The sequence below is a fragment of the Nerophis lumbriciformis genome, linkage group LG19 (assembly GCF_033978685.3).
Source record: "Nerophis lumbriciformis linkage group LG19, RoL_Nlum_v2.1, whole genome shotgun sequence".
NCBI lineage: Eukaryota > Metazoa > Chordata > Actinopteri > Syngnathiformes > Syngnathidae > Nerophis > Nerophis lumbriciformis.
Window position 1 is genome coordinate 16,514,633 of NC_084566.2, and position 18,133 is coordinate 16,532,765.

Consider the following 18,133-nt stretch of genomic DNA (forward strand, 5'->3'; position numbering starts at 1 on the left):
TTTGTCCCTTACCATTGTTTATATTGTTCATTCTTCCTACATTGCTGATACAAATTATTGTTACAGTGTAATAATTATTGTTACCTGTGGTAATGCTCAATCCTCAGCCTTCCCGGTAAGGTCTATTCAGGTGTACTGGAGAGGAGGCTACGCCGGATAGTCGAACCTCGGATTCAGGAGGAACAGTGTGGTTTTCGACCTGGTCGTGGAACTGTGGACCAGCTCTATACTCTCGGCAGGGTCCTGGAGGGTGCATGGGAGTTTGCCCAACCAGTCTACATGTGCTTTGTGGACTTGGAGAAGGCATTCGACCGTGTCCCTCGGGAAGTTCTGTGGGGAGTGCTCAGAGAGTATAGGGTATCGGACTGTCTGATTGTGGCGGTCCGCTCCCTGTACGACCAGTGTCAGAGCTTGGTCCGCACTGCAGTAAGTCGGACACGTTTCCAGTGAGGGTTGGACTCCGCCAAGGCTGCCCTTTGTCACCGATTCTGTTCATAACCTTTATGGACAGAATTTCTAGGCGCAGTCAAGGCGTTGAGAGAATCTGGTTTGGTGGCTGCAGGATTAGGTCTCTGCTTTTTGCAGATGATGTGGTCCTGATGGCTTCATCTGGCCAGGATCTTCAGCTCTCACTGGATCGTTTGGCAGCCGAGTGTGAAGCGACTGGGATGAGAATCAGCACCTCCAAGTCCGAGTCCATGGTTCTCGCCCGGAAAAGGGTGGAGTGCCATCTCAGGGTTGGGGAGGAGACCCTGCCCCAAGTGGAGGAGTTCAAGTACCTCAAAGTCTTGTTCACGAGTGAGGGAAGAGTGGATCGTGAGAGCGACAGGCGGATCGGTGCGGCGTCTTCAGTAATGCGGACGCTGTATCGATCCGTTGTGGTGAAGAAGGAGCTGAGCCGGAAGGCAAAGCTCTCAATTTACCGGGCGATCTACGTTCCCATCCTCACCTATGGTCACGAGCTTTGGGTTATGACTGAAAGTACAAGATCATGGGTACAAGCGGCCGAAATTAGTTTCCTCCGCCGGGTGGCGGAGCTCTCACTTAGAGATAGGGTGAGAAGCTCTGCCATCCGGGGGGAGCTCAAAGTAAAGCCGCTGCTCCTCTCCATCGAGAGGAGCCAGATGAGGTGGTTCGGGCATCTGGTCAGGATGCCACCCGAACGCCTCCCTAGGGAGGTGTTTAGGGCACGTCCGACCGGTAGGAGGCCACGGGGAAGACCCAGGACACGTTGGGAAGACTATGTCTCCCGGCTGGCCTGGGAACGCCTCGGGATCCCACGGGAAGAGCTGGACGAAATGGCTGGGGAGAGGAAAGTCTGGGCTTCCCTACTTAGGCTGCTGCCCCCGCGACCCGACCTCGGATAAGCGGAAGAAGATGGGTGGATGGATGGTAATGCCACATGATATAACATTTGTATTAAAATCCTTGAACAAAGTAACAGTGAAGCTCAATGTATTAATCACTGAATGGAGAACAGGGGGTGGAATTAAATAAGTTATCTTCTTCTCACTCCCTTTCAGGCAAAACTGGATCATCATGCTTATATACTGTACATTACCCTTTGAATTGTATTAATTAATATTATTATGTGTTGTCTACCTTGTACTTTTTTATGTCATTGCCTGAAATAAATGAATGAAACAAATGAAAAAATCCCCAGTTCAAAAAAGAGCACTACGTTAGTGAGAAACATTATTGTAACAATCACCTTAAATGTGTTTTTATTTTATTTTACAAACATTTTTGTTGGCTCTCTACGAGATGAATTTGTAAAAGATACTGTTATGTTGTTTTAATATTTCATTACCAGCCAGCTCAGCCAGCATTTATAACACTGATGAGTCCATTGTAAACAACAGAATGGCAGGTGTAACACACGTGAATTTCACTTAACAGCAAAGTAGCGGAATTAACATTTTAACATGCAGGGGGAGACAAAGTTGCTGGAAGTGGACCACTCATGATACTCCATATGCAGCTACATACGAGTATTATTGTGGTGTGTGAGGTAAGACATATTATCTGGATTTGTTTCACAATATTATTTAAAAGCAACTTTTCTTACCTTCTGGTACCTGCTGATCTGTATTTGGGATCTGCATAAGTCCTTAACATTTGCGCGAGTCCGCCTCTGTAGTCCGTGCCGACAACGTAGTCGATAAGTTTCTTCTTTTTCTCTACCTTCTTGTTATGGGACATTTACCCTCCGCTGTTGCCATTTCTAATATAAAGTGGTGTAAAGTTCTTACTTATATCTGTCAGTAAACTCGCCATGAAAGCGCTAAAACATACCGGTGTAGTGAGTTTACATTATTCACCCAAGGAACTTTAGTTATAAGAGAGTTCCGGTCGGACGGTTTTTCACGGGACACATTTCCGGCGTTGTTGTTGCACTAGTGAGCCACGGATGAGGAGATGCTGCTCTGTTATTGATTGAAGTGAAGTCTGAATGTCATTAAAACAGTAGGCTCCATCTTTTGACACTTCTTCCACTCCCGTCCTTGCACACTACACGGCTACAACAAAGATGACAGAGAAAAGACGCTGCCGAAAGTGAGCCTCGTAAATAAGACCACCAAAAAACGGCGCATCCTGAAGCGACTGTCAGAAAGCGGCTTAAAGATGATCTGTAAAACATATTCGGTGCAACATTTTGACCAAATGTAGACCGCAAGGAAGTCTTTTCAATTTAGAAAAAACAATAAAATAATACGACCCCTTTAATGCGCCCTATAATCCGGTGCGCCTTTTGTACGAAAATAGACCTGACAAGACCCGCTCATCGGCAGTCGCCCTATGGTCCGGAAAATACGATAGTTTTCAAACAGCCGAGAAGCGCAATCGGCATTTTAAAGTTCATGCAGAGGTAGACAACGCTGCTGTATGCTGACCATGAATGATTCTTGAAATGCAGATAATGCCATCTGTCTCCAAAATCTAAGCTCAAAACGAAAGTAAAAGCTTCCATTTTTGTTTTCTGTTAACATCTAACGATCAAAACAAGTGTGACCTATACCCATGAATGACTTCTATACAGGACACAGATGTCTACTGTGGTTCAGTAAAGTAGCACTTTTGTAGCACATCTTTCCAAAGATTACACCATTTGTTTTCAATGTTACAGTCGGTTATCACAGCAGCTAACAATCCTGTGCCTTTCACCATTGTGATGTCCATTGACAAACACATGAGCTCACAAGTGTCGCCAAGCAGGTCGGCTGAATGTTTCCATTGTGCAAAACTTCTGTTAATGAATAAACGACGGAACATATGCAGGAAATGGATCAACAGGCAGGATTTGGAAGTTAACATTTGACAAGCTCAGGTTGAGTGGTGCAAAAAAAAAAAAAAAAGCTGACATTAGAAGGATGACTTACTTGTTTGGGTTTTCTGCGTTGAGACCGGCACCGCACACCTGAGCGTGGCCGTGACACACGCAGCGTCCGCCAATGCTGATGTCTTTGATGCCGTAGTAGTACTGAGCAGAAACACACATAAACATCAAAACCAAAGAGTCTGTCTTGGCATCGGGAACGAAGTGTGGAGATAAGTTTTATGATGGGGTGACTCACGGTGGTGGGCAAACAGATAAACAGTTGTCAACACAGACTCATTTAAAAGTAACTGAAATGATTCATCCTGATACATTTGTTTGAATAGCATTTAAAAAAACTTACTTTTCATGACACGACACGATAGTGCGTGTAATTGCATACTGGAAACACACACTGGCCACATTGTTTTGAGATAAGAGCTGTCTCTTGGCGAACTGTTGAAGGCGAAATGCTCTTGTTTTGTAATTTTGCCCATCATTAATAATCCTTATAAATACATGTGAGCAAAAGTCCGATAACAATGGAGCCCAAGGGAGTCGCTCTATTCTGCCTATAAAGTGCTTAAAAACATCCAAACACCTATCCAGGTTTTATATACGCACGGATGCAAGATACTGTCAACACAACGCCATAGTATGATAGTGCTCCAGTTTTGGGGGATATTTTTTTTTGCCCTCACCCTGCGTGTGACGGTGGGGTCTCTCTGGGCCTTGCTGATCAGGTGACCCAGCAGCGTGTTGGTGCGGAGGAAGCGTAGGCGCACGTTGGTGGCCCTGGTGAAGTCCTGCAGCACGGGAGAGCGGGTGAAGTCTTTGGATCCTGGCCGACCATTGATCAAGGACACCACAACCTAGACATCACATGTTTTTATCTGTTGACACTTAGCAGTCATGAAAGTTGGATTTAGTAAACATGCTTGTTGGCATTTAATGATTTTACCTCTCCGTTCTCCAGAGGGACGATTCGAGAATATTCTGTGGTGCAGAGCTGATCGTCGTCGTTTACGACTCGAGCGTTGGGCTGCTTTCTGAACCTTTCAATGCATTCGTGCTTTGAATCTGTACAGAAACAAACTGCCTTAGTTTGCTTAATTTAATAATCAGTATAATTATATATAATAACTAGAATTTGCAATTCCAGTAGGAATTGCGTGTGAATGCCCTATGTGCGCAAGCCACCGAACCGCCGATACGATTTAAATCTGATGAGAAATGTGGGTTGTGCAGTAGATTGTATAATGCCCATTCATTGTCAATGAGGAAAAATTCCGACAAAACCGGAAATTTGCGTTCGATATATCGGAAGAGTAATGTGGGTGGATGGTTGAAAGGTCGGAATCAGATTTAAAAATGGTGCAAAATTTTGAGAATTTAGGGCATGGTAGAATGGGAAATTCCTGGAGGAATGGGTAATTCCTGGAATTTCGGGAAAACCGGGAATTTGTACGAGAAAAAAAAATAGCACCCTTTTTTATCCCAACTAAAAGGAAGGCTTAGAAGGAGAAATGGTCAAAAACGGTTGAAAAATGTGGACTCTGAAAGCATTTCAGGAAGAGGTGAAAATAGGGCTTTGGAAATCTAGGATTTCTGGGAATTTCTGGAATATTTTTTAATTTAGTTTGATTAAATGGTAGTTTGATTGTCCAAGTTGAGTGGAGTATGTGGATGGTGGAACGATTTAAATCTGATGAGAAATGTTGGTTGTGCAGTAGATTGTATAATGCCCTTTCATTGTCATTGAGGAGAAAATTCCGGGAAAACCGGAAATTTGGGGAAATTTGCGTTCGATATATTGTTAGTTGAAAGGTCGGAATCAGATTTAAAAATAGTGCAACATTTTGAGAATTTTGGGCATTGTAGAATGGGAAATTCCTGGAAATTTTGGAATTTCAGGAAAACCGGGAATTTTTAAAATATTGATACTTGCACAATTGTCAGAAATGATATGAATGGGTTGGTGTTGGAATTTTTTTAATCAGTTGAAAAATGTTGACGTAGTAACAGTTTGAATTGAAAATGGGCAATTTGGAATTCCTGGAAATTAGAGAAAACCGGGAATTTGTACAAAAAAACTAGGAGCCTTTGTAGTCTGTCCCGACTAAGAGGAATGATTTGTAGGTGAAATGGTTCAATTGGTTGAAAAATGTGCCCTCTGAATATTTTTTAATTTAGTTTGATTAAATGGTAGTTTGATTGTTCAAGGTGAGTGGAATGTGTTGATGGTGGAACGGTTTAAATCTGATGAGAAATGTGGGTTGTGCAGTAGATTGTATAATGCCCATTCATTGTCAATGAGGAGAAAATTCCGGGAAATTTCAGGAAAAACGGAAATTTGGGGAAAGGGAAAACATGTTTTGTGTTCGATATAAATCGCAAAAAATAGTGTGCGTGGGTGGTTGAAAGGTCCGAATTGGAATTTAAAATGTCGCAAAATTTTGAGAATTTAGGGCTTTGTAGAACTATGAATACGTCCATTCATTTGAATGGGAAATTCCTGGAAATTTCGGAATTTCGGGAAAACCGGGAATTTTTGAAAATATTGATGTAGCACACTCGTCAGCAATGATATGAATAGGTTGGTGTTGGAATTTATGAAATCAGTTGAAAAATATTTACGTAGTAACAGTTTGAATTGAGAAAGGGTATTTCGGAATTTCTGGAATTTTGGGAAAACCGGGAATTTGTACGGAAAAAAAATAGGAGCCTTTGTAGTCCCGACTAAGAGGAATGTTTTGAAGGTGAAATGGCCAAAAACGGTTGAAAAATGTGGAGTCTGAAAACTTTTCAGGAAAATAGGGCTTTGGAAATCTAGGAATTCTGGGAATTTCTGGAATGTTTTTTAATTTAGTTTGATTAAATGGTTGATTGTCCAAGGTGAGTGGAGTGTGTGGATGGTGGAACGATTCGAATAGGGTGAGAAATGTGGGAATTGTGCATGTTTGAAAATGTGTCCCATTCATATTCAATGGGCAAAATGTTATGAGATTGGTCATGAATTAATTGTAGTAAATAAATAATTATTGTAATTAATTTATTTGATTAATAATCATATTTAATTACGCATTCAATAGGAATGCTGAAAAAAAAAATTCACATTCGAATTGCCATTCTTGGTCATTCCAATTCGGAATCGATTCATAACTTTCAAGATAAAAAATTTTATATAGGCGTTAACCTGTTGTAAAAAGGTTGTACTTACATTTCTATCCCAAAAATTGTATTGTGAGACTTATGTTGAATCCAATATGGACTCTGAATCGAATGGTCACCTCAAGAATTGGAATGGAATGGAATCATGAGTTCCTGTAAGATTCACATCCGTACCATTTAAGTAGCTTTATTTTTTTATGAATGTTGGCACAAAACAACCCTCCATACTTGAAAATACTTTTGATGCTCACATTAATATGTTTAATAAAGTAATTAATGTAGTTGTATGTATATATGAAAAGTGATTTATAAATAAAAATAAAATAAAATTTGATTAGTTATCTTACATAGAATTTAGGGTTGTACGGTATACTGGTACTAGTATAGTATCGCGGTACTAATGACTCAAAAACGGTACTACACTGCTTGAAAAGTACCGGTTCCCGGGCATGACGGCGCGTCGTCACGTTGTGACATTGCTGGTTTTACGAGCAGAGGAGCATGTTCGGCAGCACACAATCAGAGTACTTACAAGACGCATTTTGGCCTAAAAACCCAAGTTAAAGGTGAAGCTATAACACTGAAACGCCCCCAGGAAGACATGGCTAGCTAGCTAGCAATAAACATCCATCCGCAGTCGGCAGTGTTTTAGGTACTTCTAAATCACTAATTCTCGCCTCCATGGCGACAAATAAAGTAAATTTCTTTCAAGTATCTTCCCTGCAGGACGAGAAATAGCTAAACATGTTTCACTACACAGCGTAGGAGGATACAATAGCTCACCGGCGTCACCGCTAACAAAAGCTAGCGCACCTAAATGTAAGCAAATGCCATGGGTGGATCTACACCTGACATCCACTGTAATGATACAAAGTACAGTAGCGTATCTAGTCGATATTATTATGATTACATCGATATTTTTTATCGTCACAAAATATTTTTTCCTTTTTTTTAAATTCCTATTATGTTTATAAACTCAGGAAATACGTCCATGGACACGGGAGGACTTTGAATATGACCAATGTATGACCCTGTAACTACTTGGTATCGGATCGATACCTAAATTTGCGGTGTGATCCAAAACTAATGTAAAGTATCCAAACAACAGAAGAATAAGTGATTATTACATTTTAACAGAAGTGTAGATAGAACATGTTGAAACGGAAAGAAAGCAGATATTAACAGTAAAAATGAACAAGCGGAATAATAATTCATTTTTACAGCTTGTCCCTCATTATTTTGACAAAATAATACAATGAGAAATGACACAATATGTTACTGCATACGTCAGCGGACAAATTAGGAGCCTTTGTTTGCTTACTTACTAATAAAAGACAAGTTGTCTAGTATGTTCACTATTTTATTTAAGGACAAAATTGTTCTTAGATTACAATAACAAACATATGTTTAATGTACCCTAAGATTTTGTTAAAATAAAGCCAATAATGCAATTTTTTGTGGTCCCCCTTATTCAGAAAAGTATCGAAAGGTATCGAAAAGTATCGAAATACAATTTGGTACCGGTACCAAAAATATTAGTATCGGGACAACCCTAATAGAAATAAACAAAGATTTCATTAAATGGAGGCCAGATTTTTAAATAGAAGATCTAAAACAAGAGTTGCACAATATCCCAGGGGATAAATAAACCTGGCAGTAGTACAATTGGCATGACATGTTTGTTGCTATTTGATGCTGACCTGATAAAGTAACAGCACGTTTTGTTTGATGGCAATTAAAGACACAGGACCATTGAAGTAAGAACTTACGTGCAAAATACTGCCAGGGGATGAAGGTCTTGGCGTTATCCACAGAGCGCTCCAGCACCCACAGGTCGGGCCGTGGCGAATTAGCAAACTTTATGATGACATAGGCAACATGGAAGAGCTAAAAAAAAAACACCACCACCAAAAACTGGTTAAAAATGAGAGAAATCGTAGTGGCTTGCAGACTTCACAGTTTTTACAGAATGACAAAAAATGGTCAAAACATTTCTATGCAGAGTCAATAAAAGCAGTAGTTTAGTGAAAATGCCTCAACTTATGCCCACATGATATGCTCTCTGAAGGCTCTATCTTCTCCTCCTATCACAAACAAATGGCGGAACATTATGTCTGGAATTGTTTCGGGCAGAGCGGAGATTTCAAAACGTGCATTTTGTCTGCAGACACAATGGGCATGTAATTTATGCTCATCAAGGCTCTCTTTGTTACAAACTGCCATGGACTCCGTGCACAACTAGAAAGCCTCACTTACACGATGGCCACCAGCTGCACCATAGCTGGCGTTACAGCTGGAAGAGATGTGACGTCAATGCTGGAAGACATCTTTAGATGGATGGATGGATGGATGGATGGATGGATGGATGGATGGATGGATGGATGGATGGATGGATGGATGGATGGATGGATGGATGGATGGATGGATGGATAGATAGATAGATAGATAGATAGATAGATAGATAGATAGATAGATAGATAGATAGATAGATAGATAGTACTTTATTGATTCCTTCAGGAGCGTTCCCTCAGGAAAATTACAATTCCAGCAGCAGTGTACAGAATTGAGATCGAATTAAAAAAGTAAAAATTAAATAATGCGGGTATAAATGGAAATAAAATAGAAAATAACACAATAAGAATAAAAATAAAAAGCAACAATAAGAATAAAAATATAACAGTAAAAATAAGAATATAACAAGAGAAACAAGGCAGTAGTGACCATGTTATGAAAAAGTATTGCACTGTTATTGTTTTGCATCCCCTGTCATCCTACTACACCCCCTCCCCCTCGAGAAGAGTTGTACAGTCTGATGGCGTGTGGGACAAAGGAGTTTTTTAGTCTACTAGTCCTGCACTTGGGATGAAGCAGTCTAGCACTGAACAGGCTCCTCTGGCTACTGATAACGGTATGCAGATGGTGACTGGCATCATCCATGATGCTCACTAGTTTTTCCACAGTCCTCTTCTCTGCCACCGTCACCAGTGAGTACAGTTTTATTCCGATCGTAGAGCCAGCCCGCCTGATCAGTTTCTCCAGTCTGGAGCTGTTTTTCTTAGATATAAGCACACTACGATATAGAACAGAACACTGGCAACCACAGACTGGTAGTACATCCACAAGAGTTTCTTGCAATTGTTGAAGGAGTGCAGCAGTTTAGTAGGAACTTTAGGCAATGTTTAAACATCTCTATAACAGAGAGCGCCCTCTGGATTGAAGTGATCACACAATTCTATAGAATATCTCTCTTGATGTTTGGAGGAACAGGCCCCCACTTGTTTAGAATCCATCGCTGCTTTGATGAAAAACCACAGCAGGCCTGTATTTGGAACACTGACTAGCCACTACACCTCCAGTGAGTCAAAAAATTATGACAGCATCCATAGGAAGACTTTCTAAGAAAAAATTGTATGAGCTTGTACGTGGGGATTTTTCTTTTGTCTGTTTGTGAGGTCAGAGGTGCTTGAGGTGAGCTTGAAGAGGGAGTCACCTGAAATGGTTTTCACTTCACAGGTGTGCTTGAAGCTTATCCAGAGAATGCCAAGAGTGTGCAAAGCAGTAATCAGAGCAAAGGGTGGCTATTTTGAAGAAACTAAAATATAAAACATGTTTCCAGTTATTTCACCTTTTTTTGTTAAGTACATAACTCCACATGTGTTCATTCATAGTTTTGATGCCTTCAGTGACAATCTACAATGTAAATAGTCATGAAAATAAAGAAAATGCACATTGAATAAGAAGGTGTGTCCAAACTTTTGGCCTGTACTGTACATAACTATATGTATATGAACATTTGCATTAATATTAGGGCTATCAAAAATACCAAGTTAACTTACTTATATATATATATACAGTGTGTATATATATATACAGTGTGTATGTATATATATATATATATATATATACACAGATTAATCACACAATTTATTTTAAGCGCTTATTAATTCAACATACACCCCCACGGGACTTTATATGAAATTGTTACAAGATTCTGAGTAAATACATGATGTAAATCAATGTAAAACATTTTTAAAAAGTGCATGTATGACACTCTGACAATATATTTGCATTTGTGTTAAAATATATCTTAATATTAAATATATAATAATCTTTTTTTTAAGTCAATTTAAATTGTGCAAGCGAGTAATAACCTGTGATAAATCCAATGATTCTCAATAGAAATATGTGTCAGCACTAATTGCATATTCAAAATAATAAGATTAAAAAACAGCATTGGCAAATAAAAAATATATATAGAGGCGGCTTTATGAGTATCAAAGCCACGTAAGTGTTGGTGACCCCAAGTTCAAGTGGCTTGGTAAGTAGTGAGAAAGTTCAAAGGTCAACGACACAAAGGAACAACAAAATCATTATGTTTCAAATGACAGAGATCCTCTTCGGGAGGTCCTTTAATCAGCGTCGATGGAGTCTAACTAATCAGAGAAAACCCCCGCCCACGTGCAACAGGATGGGCAAGAGCGGTAAAAATAGAAACAAAGCTTTTCAAGGGAACAGCCCTGCACCGCCATCCTTAATAAAATACTGCCAGGAAGTTGAAGAGTCAGCTCGGGAGGAGGACAGACGTGCAGGCTGGCGTGAGAATCCATCTTGAATTCCCGACATAGCGCCACATTCCCGCCTCCCTCCTAATGCCCCACAGAGGAGAAAGCGTGCCGCCGCCTGGTTGAAGAACCTGTCACTAAATCCCTAACTCACAGTGGTGACAATCTTCCCTACAGCGACACGTTAGGATGTTAACCACGAGCCAGCGTCTCAACATTGTCCTTTAATGAGCATACGGTTGTGCTTAGTGCCCTGCAGAACTTGTCTTAAATGACCTGAATGTTGTTGATGCTGGTAACATTGAGAGGAATCTTTGAGGATAAGAGGCGACCCTGATGAGACTTTGCCTGCTTTCATTTCTGTCTCTCAAATGCACCTCAGCCAGTCTAAACACACACTGAAAATAAACCAAGAGGCCTACATTGTTGTTTGGAGGCGGTCTGGCACACTTATACATGGACAAAAGTATTGAGACACTGAAATAACCAGGGGTGGCGTTACTTCCCCATTAATCACAATTATTACTGTTCAAGACATTTTGGACAATCAAAGGAGTGTCTCATTGTTTCCAATGTTTTTTGTAAGACATGCGAGCAAAATGTCTTGCCCATGTTTATTTTGCCTAACGTTTATTTTGGCCATGTCTTTTTAAGCGTTCATGCTCAAATTTCACAAACGTGTGTTTGTCAGTTTCCTAAATAGTTGGAGCAAAATTTGTGGTTATTCAGCAAAACACCTTAAGGCAGGGCTAATCAACTACATCATGAAGAGAGCCCAAGATCTCAGGGGCCGGAAATCGAAACGTGGATGTTGCGTCAGAAAGTGCCGCCGCAGGTTATATTTTTTTGAAACTGTGTTTACTTAACTGCAAAAGAAACACATCAGCTTTCACACTGCACTGTCAATAAATCCATTACTCTGCCCTCGCTACTCGTTTCCAGTGTGTGCAGTTAGACAGATCGTTAACAGCATGAAGAAACAGAAACTCCAGAGGTTTTGTTGAGAAGCTGTCCTGTGATGTGTGCTGTGTAGCGCCGTCATTTGACGAGAGCTACCACCTTCTCGTCCTGAAAAACAACGGCAGCCTAGTGATTCCATCACAAGGCACAGGGAAAGTTTGATTCCATAATCATGTTTGTTTTTAAATCTTTGTATATTAAAGTAGTTATTTTCTTAGTTTCTCTGTTTTGTAAAATGTATTTTAGCACTGTGTAGATAAATAGAAATAAATATAATGTATTATTATTATAAGATGTGTTTGTGTGTGTGTGTGTGTGTGTGTGTGTGTGTGTGTATACATATATATATATATATATATATATATAGATATACATATACATATATATATATATATATATATATATATATACATATATATATATATATATATATATATATACACATATACATATATATATATATATATATATATACATATACATATATATATATATATATATATATATATACACACACATATACATATATATATATATATATACATATACATATATATATAAGAATACATATATCTCTCTCTATATATATATATATATATATATATATATAGAGAGAGAGAGAGAGATATATGTATTCTTATATATATATGTATATGTATATATATATATATATGTATATGTGTATATATATATATATATATATATATATATATATATATATACATATACATATATATATATATACATATACATATATATATATATATATATATATATACATATACATATATATATATATATATATACACATATACATATATATATATATATATATATACATATACATATATATATAAGAATACATATATCTCTCTCTATATATATATATATATATATATATATATATATATATATATATATATATATATATATATATATAGAGAGAGAGAGAGAGAGAGATATATGTATTCTTATATATATATGTATATGTATATATATATATATATATATATATATATGTATATGTGTATATATATATATATATATATATATATATATATATATATATATATATATATATATATATATATATATATATATATACAAACCCCGTTTCCATAGGAGTTGGGAAATTGTGTTGGATGTAAATATAAAAATGATTTGCAAATCATTTTCAACCCATATTCAGTTGAATATGCTACAAAGACAACATATTTGATGTTCAAACTGATAAAAATTTTTTTTGCAAATAATCATTAACTTGGGCAGCACGGTGTAAGAGGGGTTAGTGCGTCTGCCTCACAATACGAAGGTGCTGAGTAGTCTGGGGTTCAATCCCAGGCTCGGGATCTTTCTGTGTGGAGTTTGCATGTTCTCCCCGTGACTGCGTGGGTTCCCTCCGGGTACTCTGGCTTCCTCCCACCTCCAAAGACATGCACCTGGGGATAGGTTGATTGGCAACACTAAATTGGCCCTAGTGTGTGAATGTGAGTGTGAATGTTGTCTGTCTATCTGTGTTGGCCCTGCGATGAGGTGGCGACTTGTCCAGGGTGTACCCCGCCTTCCGCCCGATTGTAGCTGAGATAGGCTCCAGCGCCCCCCGCGACCCCAGAGGGAATAAGCGGTAGAAAATGGATGGATGGATGGATAATCATTAACTTTAGAATTTGATGCCAGCAACAACAACAAAAAACAAACAAAAAAAAAACACACGTGACAAAGAAGTTGGGAAAGGTGGCAATAAATACTTATAAAGTTGAAGAATGCTCATCAAACACTTATTTGGAACATCCCACAGGTGTGCAGGCTAATTGGGAACAGGTGGGTGCCATGATTGGGTATAAAAACAGCTTCCCAAAAAATGCTCAGTCTTTCACAAGAAAGGATGGGGCGAGGTACACCCCTTTGTCCACAACTGCGTGAGCAAATAGTCAAACAGTTTAAGGACAACGTTTCTCGAAGTGCAATTGCAAGAAATTTAGGGATTTCAACATCTACGGTCCATAATATCATCAAAAGGTTCAGAGAATCTGGAGAAATCACTCCATGTAAGGGGCATGGCCGGAAACCAACATTGAATGACCGTGACCTTCGATCCCTCAGACGGCACTGTATCAAAAACCGACATCAATCTCTAAAGGATATCACCACATGGGCTCAGGAACACTTCAGAAAACCACTGTCAGTAACTACAGTTCGTCGCTACATCTGTAAGTGCAAGTTAAAGCTCTACTATGCAAAGCGAAAGCCATTTATTAACAACATCCAGAAACGCCGCCGGCTTCTCTGGGCCCGAGATCATCTAAGATGGACTCATGCAAAGTGGAAAAGTGTTCTGTGGTCTGACGAGTCCACATTTCAAATTGTTTTTGGAAATATTCGACATCGTGTCATCCGGACTAAAGGGGAAGCAAATCACCCAGACTGTTATCGACGCAAAGTTCAAAAGCCAGCATCTGTGATGGTATGGGGGTGCATTAGTGCCCAAGGCAAGGGTAACTTACACATCTGTGAAGGCACCATTAATGCTGAAAGGTAGATACAGGTTTTGGAACAACATATGCTGCCGTCTAAGCGCCGTCTTTTTCATGGACGCCCCTGCTTATTTCAGCAAGACAATGCCAAGCCACATTTGGCACGTGTTACAATAGCGTGGATTCGTAAAAAAAGAGTGCGGGTACTTTCCTGGCCCGCCTGCAGTCCAGACCTGTCTCCCTGGGGCGCATTATGAAGCGTAAAATACGACAGCGGAGACCCCGGACTGTTGAACGACTGAAGCTCTACATAAAACAAGAATGGGAAAGAATTCCACTTTCAAAGCTTCAACAATTAGTTTCCTCAGTTCCCAATCGTTTATTGAGTGTTGTTAAAAGAAAAGGTGATGTAACACAGTGGTGAACATGCCCTTTCCCAACTACTTTGGCACGCGTTGCAGCCATGAAATTCTAAGTTAATTATTATTTGCAAAAAAATAAAGTTTATGAGTTTGAACATCAAATATCTTGTCTTTGTAGTGCATTCAATTGAATATGGGTTGAAAAGGATTTGCAAATCATTGTATTCCGTTTATATTTACATCTAACACAATTTCCCAACTCATATGAAAACGGGGTTTGTATATATATATATATATATATATATATATATATGTATATATATATATATATATATATATATATATATAAATAATATCTGTCTACAGTCTTGTCTGTATATACTGTAGCAGTGGCGGGCCGTGCGTTTCCCACCTAGGCCTTCAGTGATGTCCGACTTCAAAGATTAAATACCATAATTGATGTCATCACATGACCATTGCTGGAGAAATACTATACAGAAACACATTTACGCCCCAACGGGCCGTTGAAGTACATCAACAGTATACAAAACGGGTTATTTTCTGGCTCATTTAAAAATCAATTAAAACACATCAGCAATCAAAACATAGCTTATGTGGTACTGTCAAAATTAAAATGGCAAAAAACATATTAAAAGTAAAAAATAAAATATTTGGACTCACAATTAGTAGGACCTATTTGACGCAGTATAAGCCAGTGGTACTCCTCGTCGTCAGCTTATTCGGGTGGAAATGGCGAGTATTTAATCGCCAGAGCAGCTGAGCTAGCTTCCGGGGTTGGCCGACATCGTCTCACAAGGGTGTAGTTTCGCTTTAAATATCCTTCTTGAAAATGGCCTTGCAAATACAAACCCTGTTTCCATACGAGTTGGGAAATTGTGTTAGATATAAACGGAATACAATGATTTGCAAATCCTTTTCAAACCATATTCAATTGAATGCACTACAAAGACAAGATATTTGATGTTCAAACTCATAAACTTTATTTTTTTTTGCAAATAATAATTAACTTAGAATTTCATGGCTGCAACACGTGCCAAAGTAGTTGGGAAAGGGCATGTTCACCACTGTGTTACATGGCCTTTCCTTTTAACAAAACTCAGTAAACATTTGGGAACTGAGGAGACACATTTTTTAAGCTTCTCAGGTTATTATATAAATTCACCATTCATTGCATGTCGTACGTTGGTGTTATTATGCACATGCCACAATTATGAAGCAGCCCTTTGAGACACTTGTGATTTAGGGCTATATGAATAAACATTGATTGAGTGTGTGGATGTGAGTGTGAAAGTTGTCTGTCTATCTGTGTTGGCCCTGCGATGAGGTGGCGACTTGTCCAGGGTGTACCCCGCCTTCCGCCCGGTTGTAGCTGAGATAGGCTCCAGCGCCCCCCGCGACCCCAAAAGGGAATAAGCGGTAGAAAATGGATGGATGGATGGATGATTGATTGATGAAAAATTATGAGAATAATACTTTTACCTATTTTTGTGTATCCTCATAGCCTCCTCCCCCTCTGGCTGGAAGCTTGACGTAAAGGGGAACTGAACTTTTTTTGTAATTTTGCCCATCATACACAAGCATTATGAGAGACAAGAAGACAAAAGATTTCAGTTTTTTTTTTTTTTTGCATTCTAATACATCAAAATCAGCTCATTCTTGGTGGTTAGCAATGCAGCTAATGGAAGCAATCAATTCTACCTCTAAATCACTTTAAAATGGATTCAAAAACCGTCAACAATACTTTATTTACGTTCCGTAACCTGTATAATAACCAAGCTGTAGCAACATTGTTATTGTAAGAGCGAACACTGAGCAACTCTTTTTCTATCATAGTAACATATCGCCGTGCTACGGTATTAGTCGTAAACGCTAACTACGGCAAGAGATAAGCTAGCTTCTAAGTCAGCACGAAACACGTTTGAGTTTGTAATGCACAACACAATGCGATAAGACACCAATCTGTACTGACTGAAAAACATGAACAATCATATTACAGTATCTGTAAAGTATTATTTCATGTTTTGTTTGTACACAACTAGCCAGACAGCGCATGCTGTCTGTCATGGTACATGCATGACGTGCTGCGTGTAACATGATCAATATAAAGTGTGACTCACTCGACAGTTGTCTGTCGAAATAGCATGGCTTCAAATTCCACATTTTGCAGCTTTGAGTCATTTTCACCTCACTCTCAGCTTCTGTCTGCTCCAACGTCTCACTCTTCCTTCATGCTTGCTTCTACAAACAGTAGTTCATCCTCCATACATTCAGATTTAAAAATATAAGGTTGAGAATCCTTATTTGTCCAAAAATAGTCAACTTTGTTGTTTGTTACAGAATCTGCCATGATTGGAACACACGCCTTTGTTTCCGGAAGTAGGAACACACATTTGTTGCCAGAGGTGTGCAGCTGCTATGGAAATGAAAATAAATGCACCACGCAATTAGTTCCGGCATTGATTAAAATGACCAAAATATGGTAAATATTGTACATATCACTTATTGTTATGAGCGTGTCTGTTACTACATCATATATAATTTAATTAGTAATTTAATAAGTTGTGTTTATTGCATGTGTTTTGCGGGTCTCTGTGTGTTTGCCCCTTTCGGCCATTGTACCCCTGGGACACCTCTGAGTTATGTAGTCAAAAAATACATCATGCAGTTTATTAAATAATTGAAATGCAAGAGATTAGGCTGCATTCATGTGGTAGATGCCAGTACTTTTGTCCTTATATTATGCTATAGTGATGGCCTTCTAATTGCAGGAGAAACAGACCTTGTTCCCAGAGAAAGACAATAAACAAGCCTGCAAACAAAAACAAACCCTTCTTGATTGTATATGACGCCATGAGCAGGCCTAATGTGCACCAGGCTGTGCATGGCTATCAAAATAGGTCGAGGAATAAGCACTGTTTAACATACCGTATTTTTTGGACTATAAGGCACACTTAAAATCCTTTCATTTTCTCAAAAATCGACAGTGCGCCTTATAACCTGGTGCGCCTAATGTACGGCATAATTCTGGTTGTGCTTACTGACCTCGAAGCAATTTTATTTGGTACATGGTGTAATGATAAGTGTGACCAGTTGATGGCAGTCATACATAAGAGATACGTGTAAACTGCAAGATGACACCAGTAAACAACACCACAACTTTAAATGTTCCATCGAGAATAAAGAACATTAAACACACCGCTCAAAAATCTGTCAAAATGTTTTTAGTACGACTTCGGTAAGCTACAAAGCCGCACCGCTTGATGGATT

General features: G+C 38.9%; 1 protein-coding gene across 3 annotated transcripts in view; it reads right to left on the reverse strand.

The window, feature by feature from the left end:
- The window catches only part of LOC133618787 (laminin subunit alpha-3-like), a 177,980-nt gene that overhangs the window by 120,198 nt on the left and 39,649 nt on the right, over positions 1 to 18,133 (reverse strand). For all 3 annotated transcript variants that reach the window (XM_061979497.2, XM_061979496.2, XM_061979498.2), the window contains exons 3-6: positions 8,257 to 8,374; positions 4,278 to 4,396; positions 4,018 to 4,188; positions 3,381 to 3,481 (exon numbers count right to left, since the gene is read on the reverse strand). In XM_061979497.2, coding sequence (XP_061835481.1) covers positions 3,381 to 3,481; positions 4,018 to 4,188; positions 4,278 to 4,396; positions 8,257 to 8,374 — 509 coding nt within the window. The remainder of the gene's footprint in view (positions 1 to 3,380; positions 3,482 to 4,017; positions 4,189 to 4,277; positions 4,397 to 8,256; positions 8,375 to 18,133) is intronic.